This window comes from Balaenoptera ricei, chromosome 8, assembly GCF_028023285.1.
Source record: "Balaenoptera ricei isolate mBalRic1 chromosome 8, mBalRic1.hap2, whole genome shotgun sequence".
NCBI lineage: Eukaryota > Metazoa > Chordata > Mammalia > Artiodactyla > Balaenopteridae > Balaenoptera > Balaenoptera ricei.
The window spans coordinates 8,734,683-8,753,177 of record NC_082646.1 but is presented as its reverse complement, the minus strand read 5'-3'; the positions used below and the strand labels follow the sequence as shown (position 1 = coordinate 8,753,177).

The 18,495-nt window shown below is 49.2% G+C and overlaps 2 protein-coding genes and 1 long non-coding RNA gene across 11 annotated transcripts in view; 1 reads left to right on the top strand and 2 right to left on the bottom strand.

Annotated features, from left to right (window-relative positions):
• Positions 1-64: 64 nt before the first annotated feature.
• ESAM (endothelial cell adhesion molecule) lies at positions 65-8,485 on the bottom strand. Its single transcript, XM_059930140.1, has 7 exons — positions 8,144-8,485; positions 4,517-4,713; positions 3,256-3,457; positions 2,931-3,086; positions 1,545-1,667; positions 1,138-1,264; positions 65-913 (listed from the first exon to the last, which is right to left on the bottom strand). The coding sequence occupies exons 1-7, from the start codon at positions 8,400-8,402 to the stop codon at positions 598-600; spliced, it is 1,380 nt and encodes a 459-aa protein (XP_059786123.1). The 5' UTR covers positions 8,403-8,485; the 3' UTR covers positions 65-597.
• LOC132370319 (uncharacterized) overlaps positions 8,433-18,495 on the top strand; it is a 24,257-nt gene continuing 14,194 nt past the window's right edge. For all 3 annotated transcript variants that reach the window (XR_009504544.1, XR_009504542.1, XR_009504543.1), the window contains exons 1-2: positions 8,433-8,533; positions 10,856-10,896. This is a non-coding gene — a long non-coding RNA (uncharacterized LOC132370319). The remainder of the gene's footprint in view (positions 8,534-10,855; positions 10,897-18,495) is intronic.
• MSANTD2 (Myb/SANT DNA binding domain containing 2) overlaps positions 12,564-18,495 on the bottom strand; it is a 28,631-nt gene continuing 22,699 nt past the window's right edge. For 3 of the 7 annotated variants that reach the window (XM_059930133.1, XM_059930135.1, XM_059930134.1), the window contains 3 exons: positions 18,180-18,279; positions 16,512-16,572; positions 12,564-13,876 (listed from right to left, as the gene is read on the bottom strand). In XM_059930133.1, coding sequence (XP_059786116.1) covers positions 13,024-13,876; positions 16,512-16,572; positions 18,180-18,279 — 1,014 coding nt within the window. In that variant the 3' untranslated portion in view covers positions 12,564-13,023. Of the gene's footprint in view, positions 13,877-16,511; positions 16,573-18,179; positions 18,436-18,495 lie in introns of those variants that run through there. The other 4 variants (XM_059930131.1, XM_059930139.1, XM_059930138.1 and 1 more) reach the window with 4 other exon arrangements.

The following is an 18,495-nucleotide window of genomic DNA, read 5'->3' as shown; positions in this document are numbered from 1 at the left end:
GCATCATCCTGAGACTCAGCTTCTCCTGGGAATTCCAAGTCTGAAAAGGTGATTTGACTCTCACTTTCCACACAAACACAATGTATCTTTATTGAGGTTTGCAAAATAAAAGCAAAACCATGCATTTCAAGTTAGTATAAAAAATATCTTCCTTATCCCCTGCCCCAACAAAACCCAACCAAACCAGCAGGACAGGTTATATTAATGCCGGGAGCTGGAGGGGCAGTGAAGGATGAGGTTAGGTGGGACGGGGTACAGACCAAGGGGGCCTGGAGGACTGGTTGACTGGCGGTCCCGACCAGGCCCTGGGGGATGGGGGTGAGAGGCAGAGGTAGCAATCTCAGCAGCATCCCACTGCAGTCTTAGAGAGAGCCCAGGGCGGGGGCCTTCCTAATCCTAGGTCCACGTCCTCTTCTTCTACCTCCTGGAAGTTTGGGTCTTAACTGAGACTCAGTTTTCCCATAGTAAAGAAAGGTGGGGGCAGAGGACCGGAGGTCTGGAAGGCGGCCACCCTCCCAAGGCTCAGGCCTCTGTGCTAGGGGTGACCCCTGTAGGAAGGAGAGAAGCCAGATGCTCAGCCAGCGAGTGGCTGGGCCATCACACCAGAGACCCAGCCTGACTCTGGGCGGGCACCATCACGGGGACAGCACCCATGCGGCTCAGAGCAGAGGAAGAGACCCCCCCAGGGCTGGGGGATATTGGCTGAGGGTGGGCCCCATCTGTTCTGGGCAGCCTTGGTGAGGGCAGGACCTGACTGGAGAGGCTGGGTGTGGGGCTCAATGCACCAGGCCTGGGAGGGCCGTGGGGTGGCCGAAGGGCTCGTGCAGAGGTAACAGAGGAGAGGGTCCCATTCTTGGAGATTGTGTCTGAGCCCTTGGGCCAGGGCAGGGTCCGGGGAGCGATGGCGTCCTCCCTAGTCATCAAAGAAGCAATAAGAGGTCAGAAGCCGGAAGGGGGAAGGGGGAGAGTTTCCACGTGCTTTGTCTTACTCTCACCTCCCCTCTCCTTCAACTCTCCTCTCACTTAAAATCTGCCCACAAGAAGGATGGTTCAACCACCGCCCAACCTTCCATTAGATGAGAGCTGCCCGAATTCCCAAGGACAGCCCTCATCTTGGCAGAGATCAGGGACACTTACTTGATATCGTTGGCCGGCTCCTCTAGGGCCTTGCCCCGGCGTTGGTACAACAAGACCAGCCCAACCAGGAGCCCTAATCCAACCATGGTGCCCACGACAGCTCCAGCAACCACCGTAGCCTCAGGCCCTGGAAAAACCTTGCTGTCAGCGGGGGACTCTCAGCTTATTCCCTGGCCCCTTCCAACCCCACTGCCCCACTGCCCTACCACCACCATACACATTTTCTCTTTGTTAAGAAGAAGGTGCTGTCAAGAAGAAAGTGGTCACTGACCAAGCACCTGCATGAACATTTGACCAAGACAAGCTCCTTGTCCTGTTGTAATGAAAGGCCTCCTCCCCTCTCTTGCAAACCCACCCCACCCCCCACTGACCAATCTTCTCCCTAACCACACTTACCCCTCACTGACCTGTGCTCACTTTCAGGGTCACATTGCACTGGGCACTGCCCACCTCATTGTGGGCCTTGCAGATATACACTCCAGACATGGAAGTGGAAAGGTTTTTGAGGTTTAAAGATCCATGGATGGCATCTGTGGACACAATTTAACCGTCAGTCCAGGGATCCTCTTTCCCATAAAAATCATCCTGCCCCTCCTCTGGAATGTCCTCTTTGACTCCCTGGGAGAGACTCCCAGGCTATCCGTTCCCTGAGGGAAGGGAAAGGTGTGACAGCCAGTATGCTGGGTTCTGCTCCCAGTTGCCTAACTGCCAGCTCAGTACCCCTCTCCATTTCCACCGCTCAGTGTCCCCAAGTGATATCTGAAAGGAGGCTAAAGAGGAAGTGATGCCCAGAAAAACCAAAATCCAATTTTTACTTTTATTTCTGAATGGCAGAGAGTGAGAGAGAAAGGACATTGAGCGAGGAATGAGAAAACCTAGGATCCGGAATTGACCAGTCTTCTCCTTGGGAAGACTGGTCAATTGACTTTAAGAAAGTTACCTGCTATCTCTGGGTCCCAATTTCTTCATCTGTAAAATGGGGTAATACGACCTACTTGATGGTGTTGAAAGGAATATATGAAATATTCTAATGATTTTAACAGTTAAAGTTTATTGGCTGCTTACTCTGCACCAAAGACTAAGTTCTTTACATGTACTAACTTAGAAAAGTTTCACAACAAACCTATGAGGTAAGCTCTATGTAAAAATAATTTTAAAACTTTTATTATAAAAATGGTCAAATAAAAAGTAGAAAGAGGGACGAAATAAAAATCCATATACCCACAACCTAGATTCAACAGTTGCTAACATTTTGCTATACTTATTTCATTTCTCTTTCTCTTTTTTCTGAGACATTTTAAAGTAAATACTTCAGCATGAAACTCCAAAAATAAGGAAGGACAGTATCCTACATAACCACAATACCATTACCACACCTGATAAATTAAGACTAATTCTCCAAGAGCATCTAGTACTCCATATTAAAATTGTTCCATCGATTATCTCAGTCAAATTGAAAAAAAAAAAGTTCCAATTGCCCCCAAATGTTTTTTATAGCTGGTGTGTTCAAATCAGGGCTATTGATATCCCCATTTTACAGATGAGGAAACAGAGTCACAAAATCAAACACCTAGTGAACGCAGATCTTCTAGCCCCAGCGGCTCTTGAGTAATGTAAGTCTGCAGCACGTGCCCGCACCTGGCAGGGCCTCTTTCTCCAGCCCCTCCCCACACCCTCCTTCTCCTCCCCGCCAGTGCTTTTCAGCATTGCCTCCCCTGGCACCCCGGCCCCTCTGGTATGTCATCTTTCCTCTACCCCAGCCGCACTCTCAGTGTCTCCGGAAGGCCCCTCACCTAAAACAGGTGCAAAGAAGACCTGGGAGGATGGGGGCGACCGCACCCACTGGTATTGGGCAGCGGGCTTACTCCTTGGGGACTGGCAGCGCAGGGTCACGTTGGTCCCCACGTGGGGCACGCCCCGGAGGCGGCAGGATGGAGGAGCTGGAGGAACTGGGGGAGGGGAGACAGGTTAAACACTCACATCCGGGGGCCAGCGGCTCCCCCTTCCCCGCTCCCACCCACCGACGCCCTGTCACTCTGTTTGCCCCTCCCCCAACCTTCACACTCAGTCGTTTGGGGGAGAGACCTGCCCCACCTCCCATGGGTGCCTCTCACTTACCCAGCACATTGAGTTCTAAAGTCTTGCTGCTGTGACCTCGAACAGTGCCTTGACTGTCTTGCAAGTTCACGGAACAGAGGTAGGGTCCGGAGTCTTTCTCCTGGAGGCCCTGCAGCCGCAGTGACACATTCCGGGAGGGCATGGGGTAGACCAGGGATGCTCCAGGTTTGCTTGATGTGACCCCACTGATGTGCGCCAACACCTGGTGGGCGGGCGTAACACCTCCCCATTATTACTTGTCTGCTCTGTGCCCAGGGCTCAGCTAGTCCCCCTCCCCCAAACTGGGGGTCTTCAAATGCCCCTCACCTGCACCACCCCCTCTAACCTCTACCAGTTCTCCATTCACCCCTGTCATTCTAGCTACCATCTCACCGCCCTGGGTCCTCTGCACCAGAACAGGTCCTGTTCCCCTGGACGCTGTCTCTTCATCTCCCACTTGGGGTGTTTAGAAAGTCGTAAAATGGATGAGGGATAATGTAAATAGGGGGACATGTATGAAAGAAACTTAGACTGCAGGGGTAGTGCCAAGAGAAAAAAATATCTTTTTAAATTTTCTTTTTCTTGAAGATCCCCAGCCCCCCAGTGTATAAGTCCAGGCCCTACCCCTGCAATCTAAGTTTCTTTCATACACACCCCCTACTTATCAAATGACCTCCTGAACACACTTTCTAGGACCTTGCAAGGAGCCCAGCAAGTAAGGAGCTCTGAAAATGACGTTTCCTTGGCTTCTGGGTAAATTTGCCTCTGAGTCTTCATCTGATGTCAGGAAGGAAGATAGGTGAGAGAGTGTAGGAGGACATGTACCCTTGCCTCTCAAGGAGGTTATGTGGGAGCAGGGGGACAGAAAATCATTTGGAAAGAGACGCGGCCTGTGACAATGTCCAAAGCACAGATAATGTGAAAACAGGAAGAAGCTCAACTTTTAAAAGTTGTGTGATACTTGCCCTAACCCTTCCTGTTTCCTATACCCTCAATCCTCACTTTCCCCCTTGCCCCACAAAGTAAAATGCCTCTCCACTTGTCAGTGTTTGGTGCGCTGGATTTCTAGGGACTCCTGGGAAAAAGAGAATTCTTTGGGGAAGCCTCCAAGATCAAAACAAAAATTGAACCGGTGAGGTGGACCTTGCTTTTCCCTGATGCTCCTTCGAGTCAGCCATCCCCTGGCCACCCCTCCCACCGTTGCCAGCTCTCCCCTGTTCCCCACCCCGCCCCCGCCCCCCCTCCTGCGTAGCTAGCCTCTGGCCGAGACGATTTCCCTCACCTGGCTCATATTCATATTCTTCCCTTCCAGTAAGAACCATATCACGGTGGGCACCTCCCAAGGCTTGGGCTTGGTCGAAGACACCTCCCCTTGCAGGGTGTACCACGCCGGGAGCACCACTTCCGCTCCCTCTACCGCCCGCAACTTGGTGAGGCCGGAGGGCACGTGCAGCTCCACTTGGGCCCGCGAGGGGGACGCTGGGGATGAGAGCGAGGAGGGTGAGCGCGGAGCCCAAGGACCCAGCTCAACGCGGCGGCAGGAGAGGACGAACCTCGCGGGGTCCCGCCACCGTGGGCCTCGAAGACTGCCCAGGGCCCGCTGGCCTGGGATCCCATTGTCAATTTCATCAGAGCCTCTTCTCCCCAACCTCAGCCCGCTGGCTTGCGGCAGGGATAGGGACCCGTGTCTACGCATTTATTGGTATCCAGAGGCACAGATTTCCGCGCACCAAGAGGAGGAGGGGGCAGATTTCCAGCGAGAAGGGAAAGACATCCAAGAGGAAGGGAAGAGTCAATACTTTTTATCTACACTCTACGTAGGCCACTTGCTCCCCCAATTTTCCTGGGCGGTAAGACGCTGGTCGGGATCAGCAGCTTTCCCATCTCCTGCGTTCTCAACCAGATGGGCGGAGCGGGGTGGGAGGGTTAATCGGTTACCGATTAACTCCGCGGCTCCTTCTGAACTACTCCGAGCCAGGGAAACTGGAGTGGCCCAGCGCCCAACCCGGCCCAGTGACTGCCCGTGCTCCCCGGCCTCCTGCTGGGTTCCCACACGTGGGCTTCCCCAGGAAAGCTCCCAAGGGTCCTTTTGGGGCCCAGGGGATCTGGGCGGGTCGCAGGGAATCCTGGCAGAGCTAGAGGAGAATGAAGGTTCCCCTGACAATCAAGTACAAAGCAATCAAGTACAGAGCTTGCCTCTGCCTGTGACTGACCTTCAGGAGGTGGCCTGGGGTGTTGGTTTCAAGGAGGGGCCTGTCGAATCAAAGCTTGCATCATGGCGCCCAGGAGCACTCACTTATTGCCCTTTGGAGAGGCAACGGAGCAGCCAGTCAAAAGCCCTTTGGGGGAATAAGCTTGGGCTTGTCCGTGGCCAGGCCTGAGGATGTTGGCCGCCCTAGTCCTAAGCCCTGCTCTCACTGAGGCACTGAGTCCTCGGCCTCAACGCTCTGCCCTGGAGTGTGAGATGCCACATCCGCGTGGTGATCAGGGGGCCACCGCTCGGACAGCGGCCGCGCACGGGTCCAGCTTTCCACCCTGCTAGAGGCCGGCTGAAGGCCTCTAAGGGCCCAGGAGTGGATCCGGCCAGGATGCACACCGCCCCCATGGCTTCCTGGCTGCGTGTCTTTACAGAACCCCCAGCCCGATTCCTTGGCCTTCTTAGCACCCCCCTCCCCATTTCCTGGCAGGTCCCTGTGGGCCAAGCAGGAAACTTGTGCCCGGTGATAAGCCAGAAGACAATGAGGAGGGCGCCGCTGGACCGGAGGCTCTGCAAGCAAAAACAACCTCTGCCTCAAGGAGCCTGACACCAGCTCAGGACCAGCCCGCCGGCTGGGACGCGGAGAGGCCTACGGGTGGTGCAGGCTCTGGCCCAGCCTTTCTGCAGCTCACCCCCAGCGGCCAGACACAGTTCCCGCCGGAAAGCGGCCACGGTCCCGGGAGAGGGGTGAGCCGCCTCCGCCCTAGGCACCCCCAGCCACCTCCCTCCGGTCCTGCATTTATGAGGTCACTTTGCCAAAGGTAGAGGGGTGGTAAATCAATAATAATGTGGACACACTGGGGTCTGGGCAAAGGCCAGCTAGGAGCTGCAGAGGGCCCCAGGCTTCGCTGCCCTGGTCCGGGGTGTCCGCTGGAGCAGAAGCCCCTCAACTCTTTGGCCCTTTTTGCTCCCAGGTGCCACAGGGAGAGGCAAAGGGGGTGGTTGGGTCTGAGTGAAGGAGACAGGAGCAGCCCAGGAAAGGGACCCTTCTGGCCCACGCCAGACCGGAGTGTGGAGCAGGCTAGAGCGCAGGAGAAGGAAAATGGGCCTGCTCCCCAGGGCTACTATTTTTAGTCTCCCTCTTTCTCTGAGAAACTCCCCCCGCGGGCTTCTCACGCCCCAGGGGCAGCATCGCTGAGCGTCCGAGGAGGAGCGAGGGAGCAGAAGGGCCTCGGCGGAGAACCCTGTCGGGCAGAGCCCAATGGAGCCTGTGCCACCCAAAGCGCTGACCATCCCGAGGGCCATTTAACCCTCAAGTGGCCCCCCGGGGGTGGCCGGGTAGGGATGCTGAAGCCTGGGTCTTCAGTATGAAATCTGAGGCTCAGAGTTAGGATAGAAAGAGGACGGGTTGCAGGAGAGCTGCCGATGACGCCCTGGCCGCTAACTTGAATTTTTCTCCCTTTCTTCAGAGATCCCCAGCAGGAAGGGGGATGGGGAAGTTGGGGGGTAGAATGCAGAAGGGAAAGAGGTATTGATGTTGAAGTTGGGAGAGGGGGCCTGAGAAGTCAAGGGATCCTGGAGCAGCCCCACCAAGCCTAGAGGGGCTGGTGGTCTGGTCCTGAGCCCCACTTTGTCTGGGGACCCTAATACTTCATGCCCCAACACCCTTGCAGCACAGACTGGGCTAAAGGAGACACGGGTAAAAGTTAGGTGGGCCCCATCACTGTGGTTGAATTTCACTCTACATCTTTCCAAGCCTTACTTGCCCTGGTGATTCCAACCTGAGAGAAATGAGGAGTTAAAGCTGACCTGGACAAATCCACCCTTCACCCTCATTCGGGATCCTTGAAGAAAGATGGCAAGAAAGCCTGGGAGGCAGCATGTGAAACAGCTTATAATGAGCTTAGTTCCTGTGGGTCCTTTTCTCCCAGATATTGCCCTGGGCCACCCCAGCTCCTGGGCGCTCCTGGAGGCCTTCAAACACTCCTCAAGCACTTGCTCCAAGGAGGGGCCCTTCCTCTCTGACTCAAAGGCCCTCTTCTCTATTTCCTTTGTCCCTTTGGCTCTGGGAGCCAATGGGGGGGGGTGGACCTCTTGGGGGGGCTCACAATTCTGCTCCTCTAGGCATTCAAAGCCCTCCTCCATTTCCTGTGTCCCAAATGACCTCACGGTCGTGCTTTGGGGGCACCTCCCTTGATTCCCAGGGCAGGAAGCAGGAGGAGGGGGCAAGTGGGAGGATCTGGGCTGGGGAATTGAGGTGAAGTGCGTGTGTCAAGCCCGGGAACCAGGGAATTCCCCAGGGGCTCTCGCACATCAGTTTGTGGCGGGGTGGGGGTCGGGAGGGGGGCTGGAGTTAAGTCCTTAAGCTCTTTAGCCAGTGTCTCATCCAGCAGCTCAGCTCATCCGGCTCTGCTGGGTGGAGGTGGGGAGTGGGGGTGAGGAATGGCTCCAACAACTCACCCCAGGCGGTGCCCTAACCCTCTCCCCGACCACAAACACACCGCACCCAAAGTGGGAGCTGTTCCCCGACGCAGCGGGGACACAAGTGATGCCCTGCGTGGGGGGAAGTATAAGGGCGGGGAGGGAAAGAGTCAGAGACGGGAGTCCTGTCCCACCCAGCTCCTCATCAGTGCCCAAAACCACCTCCCTCAGGGTCGCATTCACCCCACCTCTCCCATCTCACGTCCCCTCCAGGTCCAGGGTTTCACTCACCGAGAGTAGTCAGCCCCAGGAACAAAAACCGCAGCAAGCTGGTCGCAGGGAACCCGGGCAGGGAAACCATGGCCTTCCCTGGCCCCGACGGAGTCAGGGGCGCCGGCTCCGGGACACACCAAGCGACAGGTGCTGGGGCCGCACGACGGCCGGAGCGGAGGCGGGAGCCGGGCCACTGACACCAAGGGCGGCTCTGGCCAGAGTCTGCGTGCGTGTGCCGGTGGTGGGGTGGGGACCGACGGGGACTGGGGCGGGGCATTCGAGGGGGCGGAGAGGTCGCCGTCCTCGCGGGCGGGGCCCGAGGGTGACCCGCCGCGGGGGGACGCTCCTCGCGCTCCGACGGCCGGCTCCCGCGGCCTCCACCGGGTCAGGACGCAGGGGCGGGGTCGGGTGAGTCGTGGCGCCCTCGCAGCCGGCCGGGGGCAAGGGCAGAGGAGAAGAGCCCTAATTCTCAGACTACGCCATAGCCTTCCCCCTCCGCTAAGTGCGGTAGGAAGGAGGGCCAGGAAGGAAGGAAGGTTTGGGGATTATCCGACGTCCAGGGGCCACCCGCACCCGACACCCTAAGCGGCCGGGGCTCCCGCCCGACCAACCGGCTCCGAGCTTGGGGGTAACGCGTCCTCAGCCTAAGCGGGGAGGAGGGGAGCCGCGTTTTCCCGGGGCCACTGGGGCTCCGCAGTGTGGGGCTTGAGGCGGCAGGACAGGTCCAGAGTGCCGGCCGCGCGGGCCCGGTTCTGCTGCCCGCAACTACCAATTTCCCAGGGCCAGGGGCGGGTTAGGCCGCGGGAGCGGGCAGGGAGAGAGGCTCTGGAAGGGAGGCGGCCACGCCCACCCCCGCCCACCCCCGCACGTGCCGCGTGGCCCCGAGGCTGCGGTGGGGGATGCGCCGGCGGTGGACCCGAGGACCGTGTTCACCTGTGGCGGGAGAAGACGGGGCCTCTCAGCAGGTTCTCGGAGACTCCCTGAAACCAAGGCCCGAGGGTCACCCGGAGCTTGCGCCGCAAACCCGAGCAGGGAAGTGACTGGCGCAAGGAAACCCCAGGAGCTGAGCAGGAAACTGAGGAAACAAGATCCCGGTTCCCCGCTTAACTCTGAAAAGCCTTATGCAGACTGGGAAGGAGAGGGCAGCTGCGGGAAGGTAGACTGGACCAAGTCCCTCCATTTATTTATCCCCATGTCTTTGCTGCCTCCCAGCCCTCCTCAGGCCCGCTCTGATCCTTTAATTCCCGGGACTAGATCATGTTCGCTGTGAAATTTAATTTAACCGTCCCTCCCCGCGCCAGCCGGTCACAGGCACCTCTGCGCCCTCTGGCGGCCGCAGCTCTCTTACAGAAGGGCACGCACCCGTTCTGGCTTCTCGGTCGGACAGCCAAAATAAAGATGCTTCAAACATCCGGGCACGGCTCAACCACCGAGCAAAGGTCACCGAGGACAGAAGGCATAACAAGGAGTCCCTGGCGCTGCCTGCTCTAGGTGACCAGTTGACTGGGCAGAAAAGCAGCCAGGCCTCCTGGATTCCATTTACTCCACACGGCCCTGCATTAACACTGAATGTGGTCTTTGAGCCTGCGCTGCCCAAGGTCTTTTTCTACACAGCGCCCTGTAGACGCTCTCAGCTGCTTCTTCCTAGTGTGACCGGCCTGGCTGCTCTTCAAATACCTGCCATGCAGTGGCTTTGAGAAATGGCTATGCAAACACTAGACTGCTCATGCAACCCCTAGAATCATAGTACTTGGCAGCTCAGTGACAGCAAAGGCAACAGTAATAGGTAACTGCTAGTCTCATACCCTTATACAGGGACCTACAAACTTTGAATTGTCAAGTAGATTGTGTGTGTGTGTGTATATATATATGGGGGGAGGGTGCTGTTGGTTTGGTTTTTCTAGTCTATCACACTCTTTTTTTTTTTACTTTAGTCTTCACTGCAAAGCACCTCTTGTAAACATCCCTCCTTTATTTCCAGGTCAGGCCTAGGTTACCCCAAATAAGTAATTCCTTCCAAAAACAGCAGTACAATGCTCTCGGTTGTATCCCAGGAGCACCAGAGCATCTGATTACAGAGGCTGTGCTCATCCCTATCAAGTGCTACGTAAGGCAGGGAGGGCCTCAACATTCACTCTCAGTAGGTAACTTTCCAGAATTTGTGCCCCAAACAATTTACAACATCAGAAGTAAAGATACAAATAAAGATTTGCAGGCAGTGATTCTCTCCATGTGACAATGAAACAGTCTCTTCAGGACTCTTTCACTGCTCTCACCCAATCAAAGAATTTTCTATACTATCTCCTACTCCAGCCACTTCTTTTCTGCTGACCCTGAGGCAGTCAAGTGGTAGAAGTTAGCAGAGCAGTTCTATTACTTTCTGAAAGTTTTTGCTGAGCTGCAGTTTAGGGTGAACATTGCTCTCTACCCTTGTGTAAAATGGGAATGTTAGTGCAGATGATCTGTGAGTGACCTGCATCAACAGGTTGTGTGCAAGAGCTAAGTTCATAGTTTCATGTGTTAAGAGACTTGCAGCTCACTAGTGTTTCTCCCCGTCATACCTCATCTTTTATCTCTACAGTATTTTTTAATGCTGACTCTTACATTTGAATGTAGTGTCTCCATCCTCCTGGAATCAGTTATAAGGCTTCACTGAGGTCTAAATAGTCTACTTTTTGTTTTTAGAAATGCTCATATAGTTATCTGACACCCTGCTGTCCTCTTTTCTAGATTGTTCTGGCCAAAGAGAATGGATATTCAGCATCAGCAAGGTACTTTCTTTCCAAGTCTCCGTTTCCCGGTGCTCAGCTTTGTCCTCTTGCCCCTCCCCCTCACCCATCCCAAGCCACATGGTGAAAACACATATTGGATCAGTCTTTGCCATACACTCTGTGCCGCTCATAGTGGTCTAGCAATGCCCTATTCTCAGTAATGTTAGGTAGATCTCAGACATCCTCACTAAATGTTCCCAAATGTTCTGCCCCTGCTAAGTAACTAACAGCAGTGAAAAGTGGGATGGGGGAAGAAATGAATGAAGCATAATGTTAGTTTTAGGGCTGATCAGTGGCAAAGTTTGGGGGATGCCATGTACTACTCCTGGTGATAATGCTTTTTCCTGCAGCACTTGGCACTAATATTATGAGATTATTGCTACAAAATGGTCAATGAAGGCTCGGTCTTTAGGACTATAATTCCAAGTTCCAAAGAAGAGCAAACTCATGAGAATTTCCTAAAGCCGATACCTACAGCCTGTGCCCAGGGAGAAGAGGTGCTGCACTCAAACATTCCAGAATATTTATATATACTCTCCCTGAACTAGCACCCACTTTTAGCAACTCACATCAGGAAACAGCCAACTCCATAAACCTAGACTCAAATGACATTAATAAAAGTCATCCCATTGGTTATAAGCTCTCTAGTCACTAGAAAAATAAATAAGCATCAACCAACCAAGAGGTATCAGAATGAGAAAAACCACTGATTTAAGACAACTCAGGCTGCAGGAAAGAACATTTTTTTTAATCAATGTGCAATTTTATCTTCAATAGTACAGAAAAATGGGGAGAATTATAGCTCTTACCTGGATTTGCAGTCCATTTAAAGTAGAGTACCCGAGAGATGCTGGGGGAATCATTAAAGATAAATAACCAATCTAACAAGTCCCTGTCATGAGACCAAAGTGACCCTTGACTACTCTACTAGTAAGGTAGTTCTTAGCCAAGAGTACTAACCTCCAACTGGAGTGCTAGTTGACCCACAGGAATCACTGCAAGATCTAAAGGTGATAGTTACCCTCCTAATGGACTGATACCTTACAGTTTCCTATCCTACGGATCACTTAAAATTTTTGTTTGGATGTTTCTATTAGATCTTCTCTCCTTTTTCACAGGCAGTATGATGACATCAATTCTCCACCTGTGCTCCTGAGAGAGCTGCCCCTGATTACTGAGTGTAAAGATGAGGAATGAGAGTCTCTTACAAATTCATGTACTTAGGGCCAAAAGGAATATCCTTTTGTAGCTTTTTAAAAAGTAGCACAAAGTGAAATGTCCAATGACCTTTGTTACTCTGACAAGAGATCATGACATTGGTCAGTGGGGTACAGAGAGCGAGAGGGAGTGAAGCTGCCCTACTCTGTTGTGTTCATCCCTGGCAGTAAAGTCAGAGCACGGCCCCACTGCCAGTGCGACCACACTCGGCTGCAAAAAGCTCCACTAGTACGCCAAGAGGCCAGGAATTACTTTAATGATTTTTTTAAAAAAAAGTTTAAATGGCAGCACAACCATAAAGTTGGTACATCACAGAAACAAAGGTCTTTGCAGGCAACACTGATTGGGAATAGCAAAACACTTGATTGGTGAAAAAAATGAAACTCTAAATTATATACAATAGTAGCTAAGGGTAATATTGAAAAAGTCTTATTTACTGTGACTCAAGATTTAACTTGCCATTATCTATTGCTTATTTATTCAAGGTTGTAAATAATACTTATATAGAGACATAGAGATGTGTAAAAATGAAACATCGTGAAAAAAATACAATTTTTCAATTTCATATGAAACTCAAAGTATAAGTTTTGTCCAATATGGAATGTACCTACATTTGTTTACATCAGGGCTCTAAAATCCATTTAAAAATTGTTTTTTGTTTTTAAAAAAGAAACAACTGACCCACCATGCAAGTCCGCTGTATAGCTTGCTGGCTCAAAATGAGCATTTTCAGGTGAGGTCTGTTTTTTCTGCCCAAAGTCTACTATGATTTCTTAGTTGTACTGGCCCGATCGTGGAAAGAGTTTCCATGAAGTCTGATGGCAGCATCTGGATGAGGGACAGTCTGGGTAACGGGATGTGAGTAGAGAAGAGAGAGGTAAGAGCCCAAATCCTTATGAAGGATGACATTCAGTTGTTAAATTTTAAGGGGTAGCCAATGGCTTTTTCCAGGCACTCAACTAAAGAGCCAGCGGAAAGAAAATCCCTCTCTACTTCTACAAATTTGATATAGATGGATTTGGGGGAAACTCCAGGATCCACAATACAGTTCTGAGACAAAAACCCATTAATACCGACCCAATCTTTGCTGAAGGTTTTGGTATTTGCTTGGAAATGTAAAAATAAGCATTGCTGCAGAGTCCTGACCTCAGCGATCCCGAGGTAGCAATAGATAATTCGGGTAGGTTCTATTTCCACCTGTAGTGAGGCTTGTGCTGAAAGGGTTTCCAAGTCAACCCGGCCCTCCTTTCCTGGGTCCAGGGAACGTCGCTCCATGTGGGGTGAGGGGGGCCTCTCAATACACTCTTCGTAGCCAATGGCATAAAGGCCTGGGCTTTTGGGAATGCCTCCTGGCAATAAATACTGAACAACGTTCCCACCAGTTGGTTTGGAGTGGGCAATGGGTATCCAGTCAATTTCCATGTGCAGCTCCAGGCACCGCGCTTCACTAATAGTGATCTCCAAAAATTTGTAGTAAACATTTTTCCAGTTCATCTTCTGCACTCGGGTCATGATGATCCGTCCCTCGGGCTTCTCAGAATTGAAGTACTCCCGGAGTCGCTTGCCAAGGGGCACCTGGGAGCTGATCTCAGCATAATGGTAACGGATATCCTCTTTCCAACGGGTGTTATAACCAATTCCAAAAATGGCCAGTTTATTAGAAAGATGAAGCCTTGAAAAGTCTGTCCAGCTCTGAAACAGTTCCCATTTCAACTGTACTGATTCCAAAATCTGTACGATATTCTGCATGATGTCTCTTTTCCTGGAAAGAGAAATAAAAGTCAGATTCTTCAGGTGTCTACATGAGCACTGTCCAGTGGAAATTTCTGCAATGGTGGAAATGTCCTGTGTCTGTGCTGTCCAATATGTTAGCCATTGCACTTAAGATGTGGCTAGTGTGAGTGAGGTATTAAGTTTTTAATTAATTTTAAATTACATTTAAATAGCCCTAGGTGACTAGTGGCTACCATATTGGACTGTGCAAGTCTAGATAATCATAGTATTAAAATCTGAGACATGCTCACCCTTAGGAAGTTCCTAGGAACTAGTGAAAAACTGCTTTCCATTACTTCTAAAGTCTGGCTGTATTCCACTTAGTAACCATTGATACATAAGATTTCAGAAACCAAGGATCATGTACTTTTTAAAGGATTTCAGAAACCAAGGATCATGTACTTTTTAAAGTGGCTATTATAGTGCATATGATGACCTTCAGACCTAACTACCAAAAGCAGGTGAAGGATGCTGTATTCAGAAAAGTAACCAGTAGGTATCACTTAAAAGAATGAACACATTAATTTCTAACCTGGAAATTCTGAAAGTTCAATAAGTTTGGCCCATACACGCTGGCCATAGGAAAATATACAACTGATTATGACTATTGATCTGATAAAAAAACATGAAAAAAGGACATTTTCTTCTATTTGTCTGAAATACATTACTACTCCCAAATTTAAAAGAACTGTCAGTTTAGCACAGAATTAAGATCTGAGAATTCAGATGCGAAAGTTCCATTATTAAGCTTCAGTTGTAAGAGAAAAAAAATTCCAGATAATGAATTGAGATTTTTCTAAAATATATTTTATAAAGGGAAGCAAAAGTATAGAAATTATTTCAATTTTGATCTGGACAGTTAACAGAAGAAGACAAGTACAGGGAAATTCTTGTTTCATATGCTGCTTAATTCATGTAATTCCAACGGATACTTCATGATGATTTGTACATATATATGAGGATATTTGTTTCTCAGGTAGGGTACAACTTTGATATTGGAAGACTTTAGTTTGTTAAATATCAACTTAGCAACAAACAATTACACTCGACATCAATCATAGGTTTAAGCTACAAAAATACTCAACTACCACACTCACATACAATCAAACACAGGCAAGAAAACAGGGTGTAAGGGTGGTTTGCTAACAGCTTCTTGGAAGGAGACAGATCCTGGAAACTTTCTTCTTAAATTCTCATACCTTCTGGAAGAGCTTTTGGAACAAACTGGGGAAATCTTCCACATAGTCCTTCTCTCTTACTTTCCTTGATTTTCTTTTCAAGATGGCAAAGAGCTAACGTTTTGTTATCAGTTGCTTCTTGAACCAAAGACTGCCCTGGACTTACCCTCCACACTTTAGTTTGTCTTGAAAGCTACTCAAGTATCTGAGTGGCCATCAGGATGAAATCACTGCATTTCTGGAGATTGTTTCTCTTCTCAGAGTACACAAAGGCACTTGATCACTTTTCTAATATTTAGATTGTGGTGCTTGTGAGGCTAAGACATAGGACCATGCTTCTGCATGGGTCAATGCTTTAAAGAAAAATTATCTTTCATAGCTACCATTCTCCCTGTCCTCTTTTAAAATATTTTACTGATCTCAAGGAGGACTAGGCTAAGGAGGTGGGATGGAGGGCAGAGCTTTTTGTCTGTTTTGCTCACTGCTGTATTCCTATGCCTGACATACAGTAGGCATTTGATAAATAAGTGGTGACTCTTCTTCGCGGGTGAAGGATGGTGTATTTGACTGCAGGCTACAGCAGCTAGTTCAGGCTAATCCCACCTAAACCTAGAGTGAAGAGATCCAGTGCCCAAATGAAGTCATTTTATGCAGCGCTGTCATAGCCCTAAATCATCAGTAAGGAACAGGTCTGAGGAAACTGTTGCACTGGGAAATGAACCGCCTCTTAGAACCCTCGCACCCTGTGAGCTGAAACCTGGAGAACAGGCAGCCACACAGGACACTTCTGCAGAGCCTGTCAGGTTCCTGCCCCACTGATCTGATCTCGGCCTGAAGCTCCCCGGGCTCAGCCCTCAGATGAGCTTTCCACAGCTGTGGAGCACAGTGAGAACTAGATCCAGTTACTTAAACAGTTCCTGAGAACTGTCTGTTGTATTTCTGAAGTTCCAACCATGGGAAAAGTTCAGGGGGTCTGAGATTGGTGACACCAGTTCTGTGAAGCTTGAGTTCATCCCCAGTTACGTCAATTGGGCCTCCCTTGTAGTTCCTAAGAACTTGCTTTTTGAGTCCTCAAATGGAATATTATAAGGAATTTAAGTGTCCCTCTGGCCCTCCTATCATTTCACTTAACCCCAGACAAACTCTGGGCCCTGTGACTTAACTTTGTATCATATTTAAACATCCAAATACCACATCCACACACAGGAAAATACCATAAACACGCTTATTTTCATATAATATATTTATTTCTTCTTGTTGTATACAACATTCTCAACATTTTGGATTAACCACTGGAAAACTTAGGCTAAAAAGATGAGGAAGAACAACAAGACATGCTCTCTCAGTGGCACGGCTGTAACCCTCATAGCATGCTTCATTACAGCAAGACCTTTGTCATTAAACTTAGGTAAATACACTCTGTAGAAAGGTGGAACATCTACTTACTGTGCTTCTTCAGAAGACTCTTGTTTTATTTTTAATGTTCTCTTTGTGACAGGTATTTCATCTGAAAAACAGAGGTTTTGAAAAAAGTTATATTTTCCTAAGTGGTGGCATACATTTATGTAGCTAAGTAGCTATATGTCTACTGTTTGTTCCATACTTTCCAATGCGAGAACTTAATTCTAGTGTCAAACACTGTCCAATGCCAGATTTATAAATATAACTCTTACATAATGAGATGCATACATTTATATGCAAGATCAGAACCCAGCTCTACAAGTATAAAATTCTTCAAGGTCACCAGTGGATTTCTAGCTAGGAGCTTAAAGCTTAATTTCATGGCAAACATGATTTTTAAAGGAACGAGAATGAAAATAATTCTGTTCTATTTAGACTTTATATGTAGGTTTTAGAGAGCAATTACTCCCCTAATATCAGGATCAATATATACTACACATGTTATTTTTTTCCCAAAGGTTTAGGTGACTTAACTCTCTTCAGCAAAACCAGAGTTAGAGGATGCCAAAGTAATTTAGACCTTAGTACCGTTTTGAAATTAAGAGGTAGTGATCACTTAGCATCTGCCCTTTTTATTCTTCTAGTCATCAATTCTCTCTCTTACATTGTGTTAGTCTTACAGTTTCATAACCTCTTTCTTCGCTCCCTCTCTCTTCTGATATTTGAGAGATTTTTTTTAGACACAGCATTCACAAGAAATATTAACATTTAATCCTTTTTCTTTCGAATTAAGCATTTCTCTATCATCAGGAGTTCTGTAAAATAGTGCCCATTGGCTTTTGTCTTAAGCTAGGGAGGCACGTTTATAGTACCAATCCTACTTATCCTTCCTTGGGGGCTACCTGAGTATTTCACTGGATAGTGAGAACGTTTACTTATAAGTGAGCACTCATTACACAACTTGCTATGAATGTACAAAGGTTGCAGCAGAAACTTGATTAGTACTTGCAAATTATGAAAACTAAAATTGGACCATTTACTGAAAATAAAAAAGAAAAACAACTACATATACCCTCTTAATTAGTCCACACAAGTTTAGATTTGATGGCCAGGAGTTTTGTTTTCCATTTTTAATGTGAAGACTGGGAATAAATCATTCCAGCTACTGTTGGGTTGGGATCCTTTACAGAGTTTGAAGGAGTATGATCCCTGATAATGTTCAAATATCAGCTCCTTTCAAACCAAGGCTTCCCTTCATTGATTGTTCAGACTGAAGCCTGGAAAGGGACCTTTTGCAAATCACAAACAGGAAAAAAAAAGTATTTGGGATAAAGGAAGGAAAAGACAGTTATATCTATACCAGTCGAGCCAAGAGTCAACACTCTTAGCAGTCGTCTTAGAACTAAGAGGTGCAGGATATTTTTAATTGCATAGCCTGTCACTGAGCTTCCTTGTGCGGCTCAGAATTAGGAATTCTTCTGTGTCTTTAGGAATTTTGTGGAACCCAAGTCACTAGGCACTAGGCTGGTAGTTTAAGGATGCCCAAATTGCCCCCAATAGACTGGCTATATGCGTTGTGCTGTCAGTGGGAATGGTATAAGAAGATATTACAGATATGAAGTACCTGTGCACATATAAAGATATGTATATGCACGTGCACGCGCGTGCGCGCGCACACACACACACAAGTAACATAGATACTGGCTCTCTTACCCAATTCCTGATCTGTTGGATAGCCGTGGAGATCCTGACTGTGGTTTCCCCAGTCCTCCTGTGAATACTCCTCCATAGTGCTGCCATCTGACTCCAGCTCCTGGTACAAGCCACTACTGTTAATAAGTACAGGCTGGCAGGGCTGAGCATCCCATCCTCCCTGACCAAACACCTGTTCCAACTGTTCAAATGTGTAACTGCTCTTTCTTTTCCCAACACCATGTTCTTTCACCCGACTGTAACACCTGCGAAGGGTCTAAGACACAAAGTCTTTTGTTATTCCTTTAAAGCTGTACTTCCTCTTCCAGGTACGGAC

What these genes read in the sequence shown, in the direction of transcription:
- ESAM (XM_059930140.1), bottom strand. Translation starts at nt 8,402, where the DNA reads ATGCCCCGCCCCAGTCCCCGTCGGTCCCCACCCCACCACCGGCACACG. An exon ending in CCTGGGGCTGACTACTCTCG is followed by an intron (nt 4,714 to 8,143) that starts GTGAGTGAAACC and finishes TCTCATCCCCAG; the next exon opens with CGTCCCCCTCGCGGGCCCAA. An exon ending in TTTAGAACTCAATGTGCTGG is followed by an intron (nt 3,087 to 3,255) that starts GTAAGTGAGAGG and finishes CCCCTCCCCCAG; the next exon opens with TTCCTCCAGCTCCTCCATCC.